General features: G+C 39.3%; 1 protein-coding gene across 1 annotated transcript; it reads left to right on the forward strand.

Annotated features, from left to right (window-relative positions):
* On the forward strand, positions 1 to 9,006 carry gdpd2 (glycerophosphodiester phosphodiesterase domain containing 2). The gene is made up of 16 exons (XM_088294232.1): positions 1 to 177; positions 1,363 to 1,560; positions 3,765 to 3,868; positions 3,942 to 4,035; positions 4,175 to 4,234; positions 4,325 to 4,423; positions 4,542 to 4,635; positions 4,968 to 5,113; positions 5,400 to 5,482; positions 6,072 to 6,231; positions 6,459 to 6,665; positions 6,794 to 6,942; positions 7,937 to 8,084; positions 8,224 to 8,306; positions 8,376 to 8,401; positions 8,667 to 9,006. The coding sequence occupies exons 1-16, from the start codon at positions 175 to 177 to the stop codon at positions 8,738 to 8,740; spliced, it is 1,728 nt and encodes a 575-aa protein (XP_088150358.1). The 5' UTR covers positions 1 to 174; the 3' UTR covers positions 8,741 to 9,006.
* The last annotated feature ends 4,314 nt before the right edge of the window (positions 9,007 to 13,320 follow it).

The raw sequence follows: 13,320 nt of genomic DNA on the forward strand, positions 1-13,320 counted from the left end.
TCAAAGTTTCTAGCGATCCTCCCTCCCTGTCTTAGGTTACATTCCTCCCTTGCCAAACTGCACCTATTCATCGGAGACTTCCCATTCTCTTCACGGGTACATGCAAAAAAAGTGCTGAAAAACACAGAGTGAGTCAGACACTTTTCACAGATTTGTGAAAGCCAGGTGGGATTGATGGTGAGTACATGGCATATTCAACTTTAAAATGAAAAATTAATGGAATTGCTGCATAGTTGAAAATCTTTTTAGAGATCAGTGTGCGCGTGCACATGTGCATATTAACAGCAGTCTGTCTTGTGGTATAGTCCAACAACATTTTAAAAATGCCAAATATGGGTTAAGAAACCTGGCCTTGATCATGTTTTGTCAAATATGCAGATTGCCGTTTATTTCTAAAATTCTGGAAAAGGTGGTGTACATGCAGTTAAGATCTTTCTCGAATGAACACAATGTCGTGGAGGTTTTCCAGTCAGGTTTCACAAAAATGCATCGCACAGAATCAGCCCTGCTATGAGTTTTTAATGATATCCTCCTGGCAAACGACGCTGGTGACTATGTGTGACTTGTCTTGTTGGATCGAACTGCATCGTTTGATACGGTGGACCACAGTATGCTTCTGGCTCCTTTTCAGCATCAGGTGGGCATAATTGGTAGCACTCTAGAGTAGTTTGGATCGTATTTGACTGTCAGCACCATTTGTATTTGTCTAGGTTGCTCTGAGTCCCGCATGTCCTCCTCTTTCGTATGGTGTTCCACAAGGTTCTTTTTTGAACCCATTGTTTTTTTCGTTTTACTTTGCTGCCACTAGGTTCCATCCAACGAAAACATGGAATTTCCTTCCATTCCTACGCGGATGACAGTCAGATGTATGTCTTGCTGAGCAAAATAGACCTCCGCCCCGTGACCACTTTTGTCCTGTCTCTGGGAAATCAAGATCTGGATGTCAATTAATTTCTTGTATTTCAATCAAAAGAAAACAGAAGTTATACTTGAAGTTGATTTGTTGTTCAGTCGTTGTAAAAAATATATTTGGGTGACAGACCAAATCAATTCCTCCAAAAAATTGACCATATTTGGACAATAAACGGGGTTTCTGCCGGACAGCGACAAAATGTAGGTCAGTGCAAGTTGTGATAGTGTTTATTTAGGCCAGCAGAGAAGGCCTGACTGGCCCTCGGTTTGTGCTGTGACATCATTGTGCACTCTCAAAGCTCCCGTGGAGATTCCATTGTCAGTTCAGCGAATGGCTCTCACTTACAGCCCGGTTCTATTGACGGCCTTATTAAGCACGGATTGCCCTGAAACCTCTCAAATCCTCATTGGCTCTCCCCCACTTTTTTTCCTCCTGCTCGCTGCCGATAGGGCCATGCCGTGAATGGAGGCTCAGTTCCCATTGTGGGTAGCAAGCAAGTGAAAATGCTTTGCGATCCCTCGCCATCCTCTTCGTCCACTTGCTTGCCTGCGAATGAGGAGGAGGAGGAGATGTCTCTGTTCACCGCTTGCTGCCGAGGCTTTTACAGCTGCCGATGGAAGCGATTGAGGAAAGGCGGAGAAAGTAAAGTGAGGCACTTTTATCATTACTTTTGTCATGATAGCTACTATATTTTGCATGTTTACGACATATTTAACTCATTCACTACCAACTGAGTAAAAAAAAAAAGACGTATTTAGCCGTCAATGGTATTGAATCAGATAAGCAGAATTGAGTATGCAGTGAACGGTTTTGGGTAACGCGTTATCAATTTCATAATCTTAACATAAATTTAATCAAATACTTTGAAAGGAAGTGTAACTTACCTCCAGACTTACTGGGTAAGCTACGAAGTGAAGCAATCGGCACAATCAGACTTCCTTGACACCCTGCAATCGTGTTGGGTCGTTCGCCAACGATTCGTTCTAAAAGAATCTTTTCAGTGCACGTGAGTGAATGGAATACTTTGTGAAGTGATTCGTTCTTTTCTCATTTCGATTGAGCTCAGCCACGCTCACCTCGTCAATATTTGCGAACGACCAATCAGCAGTCAGCGTCCGATGTCAGTGTCAATGATTGTGAACTAAGTGAGCGAAAGCACGTCCAGGGGGTGAAATTAACAAAGATGGTCACTTCAATTTCAAAAAGTATCAAAATATTTATTATATTTTAGATATTACAGAAATTTTGCATCGCGACAACCCTACAACCATTGTGTTTATTACGTAGTACTACATAGTTCTCCCGTTTGTTCGATACGACACTTCTGTTTCTCATATAGTGTAATGTACCAGTTGTATTGTTTAGCATTATTCTGAAATTTTTAAAAAGTAAAAGCTTCGCAATGGCCAAACCACGACATTCCCCACTTTTTTTCTGTAGCGCTACTATAATTTGACTCCAATAATAATTTGGAGTGCTTTTGAAAAATCCCTGTATTGCAATAATATTGAGAATTTGACAACAAAATATTTTAAAAAAAATTTTTTAAACTGTGTTTTAACTATTTCAGAAATAGCCAAAACATATTTTTTATCATAACTAAGCTGATGATTTAATCCATCTGTGTCACCTTTGAGGCTGAACTCATATATTTGGTCATCACTGTACATGTTAATGTAATACTTTTCTTTTTTTAAACTTCCCTGTCAAAATAGATGCTAAATAACAATGAATAGATGTCTTAAGTTAACCAGGTCCTGGTGAAGTTTAGAAAGTTTTGCTCAAAGTGTCCTCATTGTGGCAAACGGCGGCTCGGATAATGGATGGATGGATGGGCTTGTTATTGTTTGTGTGCGTAGTGCCTGCCCAGCCATAAAACCACTTACTGGGTTTTCCTTGCTTTTCCCACCACAGCAACCGTTGGAAATCTACCGGCATGTAATCACAGATTAACATTCCAGCCTGTCCAACTAAATCATGTAGTGACTTTTGCCAAAGAACAACTTTGCGCTATAAAGTTTAACATTTAGTGGGAGACTTCGGAAATGGAAAAAAAAAAAATAATAATAATCTGCATTTAGGTGTGCCGGTTGTATAATTTCATCTCAGGTTTGTCTAGGGTGGGGAACATTTTGAGGCAAATACGATATTTACAAAAAAGGAACATAAAACTAATGCTTGAATTTTTCTGCTGCTGCAATTAAATCCAGATATTTTGAACTTGGTAGTTTCAACTACAGTTTACAGTTTACAGTCTCTTTCCCCCCCAAAAAATAATCACCACAAAAGTTGATTATTTGTTTCAATGACATATTTACAGTTTTATCTGGTATTTCGGGTTAGGGTGGTTGCCCGGGAGATGTTTTATAACATGTTTGTGGAATGATAACAAACATCCTCAGAATGAAAGGGCAATGGAATTTTCTTTCTGACTTTTTTTTAAGTCAAGTGAGCATTTTTGTGTGCAGTCTATTTGTCTTAAAAGAAATCCGAACATAACAAAGCAGTTTTGTTATCATTTTCTTTACATGATGTTACTCATTACATTCCTATACCTCGCTCAAATTCTGCTTTTTGACTCATGATATAATAAATAGTGTTGCACACCACTAATGATTACAAAGAAGCAATCATGTGTTCTTTTGATGGGAATATTTTTATCATCAACAGTGGTGGAAAGTAACAAAATACTTTGTTTCTGTACTTTTGTAATTTTTCCGCAAACTGTATATTTATGACACCTTTTACTTTTACTGCCTTTAAAAACAGGATCACCTTAGCTCTTGTCCTCCAAACAGATGGATAGGTGTGATACATAGTAGTCATCCGATTGCCCTTTCCTCCACTTTAGTGTGCGTGCTGGTGGTTTTCATTCCTCACTCTGATCACCCTGCTGTCGGTGTCCTGGATGTACATCTGTCTGGTCACTTCAAATGACCAAGAGGATGTCAACTGGTAAACAAAATTGAGCACGCTTGAACTTTCTTGTTTTTTTTTGGCTATATTGCGCTGTTGTTCTTCCTCTAAGGAATGGCTTTGTCAAACTGAAGCGCTGGGTGAACTGGTTCATGGTGTTGATAATCATCTCGGCGGTTTTAACCAGTTATTGTGTGCTGCTGCTGGTGAGAATACCATTAATCATTAATTAAAAAGAAAGGGCCCCAGTTAAGATCCCTGGGGTACCCCGTTTTTATATTGCTGTATAAATATGATATAATTGTATTTCCAAGCTGACACTTTAACTATAATTTCATTTTTTAGCTGTTTGCTTTGTTCCAAGTTGCCTTGAGAGAACCACTCAACTTACATTGGCTGCATAAGGTAAGTTGATTTTTTTATTTGCTCCTAATTAGATTGCGTTATTTACATTACAGCAAGTCATTTTTATCTGCTTTTTTTTCCCCCTTAAAGTGCCTCCTTTTCCTCGGTTTAATTTTTATCTCTTTTGGAATCATCGGAATAAGTCTCCAGTGGAAGCGAGAATGGCCAACTGTTCTTCTCTCACTCCAAGTCGGTACACCTTTAACGGAATTCACAATGTCTTGGACACCAATCCCAATAGCCAGATCGCAACTGTATGTTTTATGTGTTGCAATTAATGCGGTTAATTTGCTTTATGCTTTGGAAGGCGACTGCTCCTTTCCTGCAGTTTGGTGCTGTTGGAGGTTTGGTTCTACTGAGTCCATTTGTCTTCGAGGGATTGCACGTGGCCAAAACCAAATGTATGCGATGCAAATCATTAAATTATCAAATCACACAAAAGAAATGTATTATTAGTTAATTTTGTATGTGGGGAAACACTTAAATTAGTCAAATATTAATCAATACAAAAATAAAACCTTGAAAGCATAACAACGAATTGTGGCTTCAGTGAGATGTGGAGCCTCATTAAGTCAAAAGTTCAAAAGCGGTGCTTTTTGTGACCTTTTTGTGTTTTTTTTTTTTTTTTTTATGTAAAATATGCGCTATAAATCAATTAAGGTTGGCAAACAAAAAAATGCATCAATCCAGAGAGTCAGATTATTGCTTGGCTCTTTTTTTCCCCTTTGTCCAGGCTCCTGCTTCCTGATGGCGTCGTTGTACACCGCAGTGTCCGCAGCCGTCCTCTTGTGCCCTTTACTCATCCACTCACCTTGTCTGATCGACCACAGCGACTTGCCTCCAAAGCCAAAGCTCATCGGCCACCGAGGCGCGCCAATGGTAAGCGTGCGTCCTTGAGTTTTCTCTGGATGTAGAAAGCAGAGTGACCAAATATCGGCCTGCACACTTGCCACACAATGTCCTCCAATCCTGGCTCAGGTGTGAAACCCCCAATGTGAGATTATGCATGGGGGTGTATTAAACACAATGGCGGGTGTGTTTGCTGTTTGCTCACAAACAAGCTCAGATGAACACGCCGCATGGCGTTGTGTTCCTTGGCACAGCTTCTTTGTGTGGGCGTGTGTGCGCAGGCGTGTATCTCACCATGTGTGATGTTTGCGTTCAGCTGGCTCCCGAGAACACGATGATGTCGTTCCAGAGGAGTCTTCAATGTGGCGTCACTGCCTTTGAGACAGACGTGCAGATCAGGTACTGATCAGCAGAGCAGAACGTTGTTATATAATTGGAGCTTTAACTATTATTTAGGAATCTTGTTTTTTTCCAAACATAATTGAGCACATATATGTGGTTGGGATTCCGTTATTTTATTTTATTTTATTTTATTTTATTTTATTTTATTTTATTTTATTTTATTTTATTTTATTTTATTTTATTTTATTTTATTTTATTTTATTTTATTTTTCTAAATTTCATTGTATTTAAAAATATATTTAAGAATGTATTGGCCATTTCTTGAACAAATGATCTAATAAAAATTTGAACTATACTGTGCAATATTTTTATCTTTGTAATCCACCTCACTCGAATGTTTACACTGTGCAATACCTTTGCAACCTGCAATACTCAAATAGCCGCCAACCTGTTTTTTTTTTCATTAAATTTTAAACAGTAATTATTCTTATGTTCATTTCCTATTCCCTTTTTTTCTTCAGTATTTATTTGTCATTTTCATTATTTAAAATTGCACATCAAACATCTTGTATCTTGAATATAATTTGTGCCTATTAACACCAATGCATCATTCTGATTCTTTTTCTAATTCTGTTTTGTAAATTAGTAAGGACAGAATTCCATTCCTAATGCACGATCAACACTTGGGCTTCCTAAGGAGAACGACAGATGTCCAAAAGAAGTTTCCGCACAAAGATTTCAACGTAAGCACCGAGCTGACCTGGAACGACTTGCAAAGTCTGAACGCAGGTGAATGGTTCCTACAGGTGAGTGCTCACCTTTAAAGCAAATGTAATGCACAGTTGGGTTAAACATACCAAGTGAGTCCATAAATGTCATAGGGATGAAAAAGTTCACTGTTTTTTCAAAAGAAAAAAAAATCAAGACGTGAAGCTGATAAATTCGTATTTTGGAGCAAAAAAGATCCAAACAGATTGTGTCTTAAAAAAAAATTGCAAACCACTGTTACACATCTGCATTTAATGTTTTCCAGATGGATCCTTTCCGCTCATTGTCCCAGCTCTCTGCAGAGGATAAAGAAGAGGCTCGGAATCAGAGCATTGCATCTTTACAGCAGCTCCTGCAGCTCGCCAAGAGCCACAACGTCTCGGTTATATTTGACCTGTACAGTCCCGAGCAGGAGACCGACACGGTGGATGTGGTCAGAACCATCCTGATGTCTGACGTGGACCCAAGCCTGGTTGGCCTCGCGCTCATTTTGCCCTCACACTTGGAATTATGCAAACGCCTATTTTTCCACCTGCGTCCTTGACAAACCTGAGACTATGGTAACAATTTCATATGTGATTGTCTTGTATGTTTGTACAGGTCTTGTGGCTTCCTCCTGCAGAGCGAGACTATGTGAAAACAGCCGCTCCGGGCTTCATCCACGTCTATAACAATGAACACGACATGTTTCAAGACGGAGGCAACCATCTTAATCTGCCCTACAACAAGTTGAACACAGCACAAATCAGGTAACTGATGACTGGAAGCCTTCATCAAAGTTTTTGTAAATCATAACATGATGTCATGAGTAAAATAATTTATTTCATAATTATTTTGATGATCAATTCATCGTTTAGACCAGGGGCGGGCAAACCTTTTGATTGGTGGGGTTCAAAAATTTGGGGCCAGACCAGGAGCAGATAGATGGAGTGTTTTGGTAACCTCACCTCATCTGAGAAAAGAAAATGTATTTAATCTTAAATGAAAGTGAACAGAAGCATTACAACAAAATATATGTCTTTGAAAAACCACAGTTTTTACAAAATAGAACATTGACAAGGTTTATTCATTTAATTTATTTCAAGTTCGGCGGGCCGGATTAAAACGTTTAACGGGCCGCATGTGGCCCCCGGGCCGTAGTTTGCCCACGCCTGGTTTAGAGACTTTGTTGAACTTAAAATTGTCCAAATTGTCTGATTCAAGCCCGTCAACAGAAAATCCGCTTTGATTTCTGCAGTACTACATGAAATTAGACATTTGTTGTGTTGAAATAAACGTCTGCTTTTAATTTGGAAAATAATGAATGTTTTTTTTTCCAATTTTGACATGTTACAGAGTAAGCCACTATCTAAATCTTAATTGATTTGTTTGTGAATTTTCCACTCTGTCAATTTGAAATAATGTCCTATTTTTCAACATAGGGATCAAAATATGTATCCGATTCATTGATCATTTGAAATATAATTTGATATTTGAATCGATGATCGAAATCATAATTAGTTGCAGCCCGAATATTTTATGGAATATGGAAATTACAGAATAATTATGAAAAATACACCGTAAAAAAAATTAAAGAAAAATAAAATTTTTACAAAATATACCTTTTCTCAAATTTTAAACTATTTGATCTTCAAGATAAAAGGACAATGAATGGAAACATCGCAAACTGAAATATTATTGAGCCAAACACTGTGAATTGCAACCACAATCCTTTTGACGTTTTCTCTTTTTGGTCCACAACAGGGATCTCGTGGGTCGAAACGTGACGGTGAACACGTGGGTGGTCAACGAGTCGTGGCTCTTCTCGCTAATGTGGTGCGCGGGGGTCAGCTCCGTCACCACCAACGCTTGCCACCTGCTCAGGGACGTGCAGCGGCCCGACTGGACCATGGTACGAGTACTTGTGCGCCTTTCGGTCACGCCTCCAGCAGCAGATTGCAACAGAGAGACTTGAGGAGTCACAGAAAGGCACATTGCACTTGAATGGCTTGGAAATAGATGTGGCGGTAATCCTAATCTGTGTGTTTCAGCCCCATCGAATGTACACAATCTTGTGGATTACAGTGGATGTTGTTTCTATTGTGTTGATCATTGGAGTCTACTTCCTCCATCGGTAAGCAAATAAATGCAAAATTTATGTGGATATGATTAATTCCGTTGTCTCTCTCTCTCTCTCTCACAGGAAAAGTCATTGCTGCCAAAGGAAAGGTAACATTTGTTAACAATTTTCACTTTTGTTTGTTCAAAGAAAATCGAAGCAATTATCATACTTATGAAATTACCATTACAAAATGTGAAAGACTGTAAATATAAATGCTTCATGACTGCTTAACATATTGTCGCTGTCCTGCGAAAATAACGCACGTCCACTATTGTACATTTTTTTTTTCTTTATTTTCACATTAATGAGATGTCTGTAACGCAGAAAGCACATTCACGTAAAAATAAAAACTTCTCCTGCTCCTTTTGCCAGTGTCCAAGAAAGATCAGGAGAACTTGTTGGCCTGGAATGCGAAGGAACTGTCACCCTTCTTACCAACCGTGTAGTCGCGCTACGACAACTACAACCCAAAAACTGTACTATTGTGCTGCAAGTGATGAAGAAAAGCACAGATGTCGTCAATCCAGATGCTTCCCCACAGTCTCATTGTCATCCCGCAACATACTGCAGTTGATCCTGCATACAAAACACGACAAATATGTTTTGTGTTGTTGTCTTTTTGTTTTTGCTCCAATGAGGTTGCATAAACTAATGTCGTCACAACCGAGCAAGCTCAACCTGCCTGACCGGTTCACCTAATACTGCCTTAGATTAATTCTCTCGCCAACTGTTGACATGATATCTCATTGTGATGACTTTAATTGCATCCCGTTGATTTTAAATGTTTTTTTTTTTTAATTCTCTCACTGAGGCATGATTGAGTTGAACGTATTTGTGTGATGTGATTCAAAAGTATTCATGTCCATGAATTACTCAAGTAAGAGATTAAGATATTTGGGTTGAAGAAAAGGCGGCACTGATCTTCATTTGCCATTCAAAGGGCAAATATTGCTCGTTTGTATTAAACAGGTGTTCAAATAAGTAACATGTTAAAGATTATTCATTTATTTGTTTTTTTTTTTCAATCTTGATGTTGAATGACACAAATGAAAACAGTCATCCGAGGTCAGCCTGTGAGAATTTAAAGGCCAGTGAGTTCCTATCCAACATCGCCACTCTTCGTCCATTTAATTTCATAACACCAAAGACGTCAAAGCTGTGAATGACTTTATGAGGTTAAAATGTCCAGTAAAACAGGTAAACCAGCTGTGGATATTTTTCGAATGAGGCTTGGCGTTAATGTATTTTTAGGTGTGGTTTAACTGATTGTAGGCGCAAGAGTCTTCATGTGCAATTGGAAACCTGTTTACTCGCTTACAAAGTGTCAAACATCACCGCACAAAATAATCCTTACGCAGATGCTAACTCGTATCATACTTGAGTTGATACCAATTAGATGTTGATAGTTAAATTTAAGAGGGGGAGGAAAATCAGTCGTTTCAGTTAAATGTGGAAACTGGTGATAAGCAAGGAGGGAAGTGTTATGAAAGGACGATCATCGACTAGTTTCTAATAATACAAAATATAAAGACAGGGATGATGAGGGAAGGGTCACAGGTAAAGTGCCAATCTGGTCACGTGACATCACGCATGTTCTTGCAGCACGTTGCAGGCGGAAAGAAGTCAGCGGGCAATCCACGGCAAACAACATTCATGCTTCGCGTGCGTGCACTTTTTTTTCTATCTTCACCTCTTGAATGTATTATTTAACGAGTGGACACGTTTTCATTAAATGTTGAGTTTTTCAGTATTTTATGTTTTGTGGCGTGTACCTTTAAGAGGGCACAAAATATTTTCAACTATAAAATGAACAATGAAGCATGTATTCATTGTAAGATCCTTTATTCATTGAGGTAGTTTTAGATGTGGGCAGTCTCCATCGTCATATCATTTGTTATACATTTCTGTAGTGTGTATATACCGCTATGTTTAGGATTCCCGGAAGTTGTTACCTTACAGCATTTCTCATAAAGACCAGGAGATGGCGCCTAAAGACTATGTAGTGTTTTGTCACGCGCCATCCATCTATCCATCCTTAACGCCACAACCTGGTTTACAGGTGTGGTTGCACCGAAGCTTTTCTCTTAAATGGGACAACGTCCGTGACTATCAGAGCAAGCTGATCACGTTCGAGGTCATCATGAAAGACCCCGACGTCAAGGTGGTGTACCTCTTCTTTTTCCAAGACCGGAGGGAAGCATCTACGATGCAATGACGCGCAGACCTTCCCGTCCGAGTGCCGTCCCAAAAAGAACACGTGTGGTCGCCTGATGAATCGTTCCAGGAAACGGCACAATCTGAAGCCCCAGCAGTGAACGCTCACAGTGGATGGCGAGGAAGGACCCTCCATCCTCTTCAAAGCCTTGAAAGACATCAAGGTGGATGGAGAGCTTTTGTTTGACTATGGTAGAAATAGAAAGCCCGGAGTGGATCTTGAGGACTAGAATGCCATTCGCTACATATTTTTAAGCAAATAGTGTGTTATTGAGATAATTTCTTTTCTGTACAAAATAAATCACAGATTCCACTCCTGGTATTGCCCTCCCACCAATTCATTTAAGTTTCATCTTTGCAAGTGACTGAAGAATTATCCGAAGACACACAAAGGTTGCAGGGACTGACTGGCACACAACTCGGCATAACACAGCAAGCCAACTTCACCATGCAGCAACCGAGTTCTTTTTTTAACTCATTACTGGTGGCGCACTTGCAACCACTGTCTACTAGTGATGGGATGAGCAACACAGGTGCGTCAGTGGCGGCCCATGCATTTCACACCTCTGCCTTCAGTGAAGTCCTAATTAGTCAGACTTGAATAAATCCCCCTCATATTGCCATCATTTATGACACCACAGCAGGAGACATAATATACAGAAACATGCTTATGCAGTACTGAGTGCGTGTTGGACGACCTAGCTTCTCTTGAATTGGCCGTCTTGAAAATGGTCTCGCAAGTGTATCGGCAAATAAATCCACGGCCATTGTGGTATAAAAAAACAAGAATATAACTGTGAGCGCCCCCTGTTATTCTGAAATCTGCCTGCCAACACAAGCTAGCTGAATTCTGATTGGATAACATTTCTAACCTAAAATTTCAACACTTGGATATAATACGACGTCAATGTGAATAATATGATCATGGTTTCTTAATTATGTTAGACCAGCAGAGAAGGATTTGGATGCCTTGACCGCTCACCACTGCTGTGCCAAGTGCGCAAGTATGAAACCGCGTGTCGTTGAGTACCGCGTGAAAAAAAAATCACGAGACCATTACAGGAAGTGTGTCGTTTGGATGTGCAGCACCTTTGGAAAAACAAACTATTTATACGTTGTGGGGTTGTGTCAATTTAGAACTGCTTGCTGTTACTACACTTGTGTCATACCTACCTTTTGTCTGTGTCTGTGACACCGGCCCTCGAGCAACAGGATTGAGGACCCCTGATTTAAAGCATAATCAAAAGGAAGCCTAAAAATGTCCCCTTTAGGCTACGTGGTTCCCTCTTGGTGGAAATGTGACGACGCCCAAGTCCACTCTATGATAGGTACGAGGGAACACGAACTCACGCACACGCACGAACACACGCCCACACACTTCCTCGCACACACACAAAAGACAGTTCGTATTATGCCTCCAGACATTCATACTCTTTAGAATGTGAGTCACCGCAATCAAGCATTGTTTTATAATCCTGATTGCAATGGTGCCAGAGATCACAATAACAGAAAGACAAATGTCGAATACCTAATTTGTAAATGCAATTGCATGATGATGCTACCATTTGTTACAAACGAATACAGCAAAAAAAACAACAAAAAGCTTTTCTCAGGAAAATGCTCATTCCAAAAGACACAATAAATACATTAATAATTAGTCATTTATTTATTAGGGAAATTATATCACAAAATAAAAACTGTAACATAAAATAATCAAATACAATATCCAATTTAATAATTTGGATGGCTTTGCAAAACCACCACCAAAAAAATGAACAGACTAACCCAGTAAAATACACAAATGATAACATGAATTAAAACAACAAACACAGTATATAGTAAAGAAGATATAATAATTAATGAAACATAATAAAATGCACTTTTGACTAACATGGGGAAAAGCTTTCATACAGAGGTTACACCCAAAAAAATAGGGAAAACAAATAAAATCGAAAAATATAATGAAACACTTTCAGACTATATGAACTAATATAATATGCACATATTTTTGATTTGTTAAATAAAAAGATTTTTCACAGGAAATTTCATACAGATACAAACCACAGAACCAAATATAAAAAAGACGTAATATATAAATAAATAACCAAATATAATGGACAAACATGTAGAACAATTGAATATAGCATACATTAATATATAATTTTGGCAGATTTTAAAGCTTTTCGCTGAAAGTTGCACCCCCCTAAAAAATGAAAACATGAACCAAATAAATTGGAAAGAATGTTATAGTTAAAGAAATTAGTCATGTAATACAGTATATTGTGCAACATAATACATCAATTGCAAACTTTGACGAATTGAACAATTGAACACAACCACAAACCATTCGCGAAGCCTGACATAATGCAGCGTAATATTGTACAGTATAATCCATAAAACCCTGAACAGATTAATCAAATAAATGACACAACATAGCCCATACATAATTAAAAAATGACCAATTTAAAGCAGCCCAGACATTCCAAAGCCTTTCCCAATCTCTCCTTTAGAGGGCGCCAAAGTCAGCCATCAGTTCAACTCCAACGCTGAGGAGGATTGCGACAGGGAGTGGGTGGGGGGGAAGCCTTCATTGGACAAAAAAGGGGAAAAACACATTGGAGCTGCATGCCGTAACAAGAGATCTTCTTTGCGGTCTGTCGACGACGACGTGTCGGCGTGGGGCTCCACCACCACAAGGGCTGCTGCGGAGGAAGGTGTGGACCCGTTAGGACCGGGCAGGATCGAAATCCTCTCCCACGGAGGCGCGGCATGACGAGGAGGAGGAAGAGGAGGGGGGAAGAGGAGGGAGAGG

This window comes from Idiotropiscis lumnitzeri, chromosome 4, assembly GCF_059441095.1.
Source record: "Idiotropiscis lumnitzeri isolate Australia: NSW breed Sydney's pygmy pipehorse chromosome 4, RoL_Ilum_1.0, whole genome shotgun sequence".
Taxonomy (NCBI): Eukaryota; Metazoa; Chordata; class Actinopteri; order Syngnathiformes; family Syngnathidae; genus Idiotropiscis; species Idiotropiscis lumnitzeri.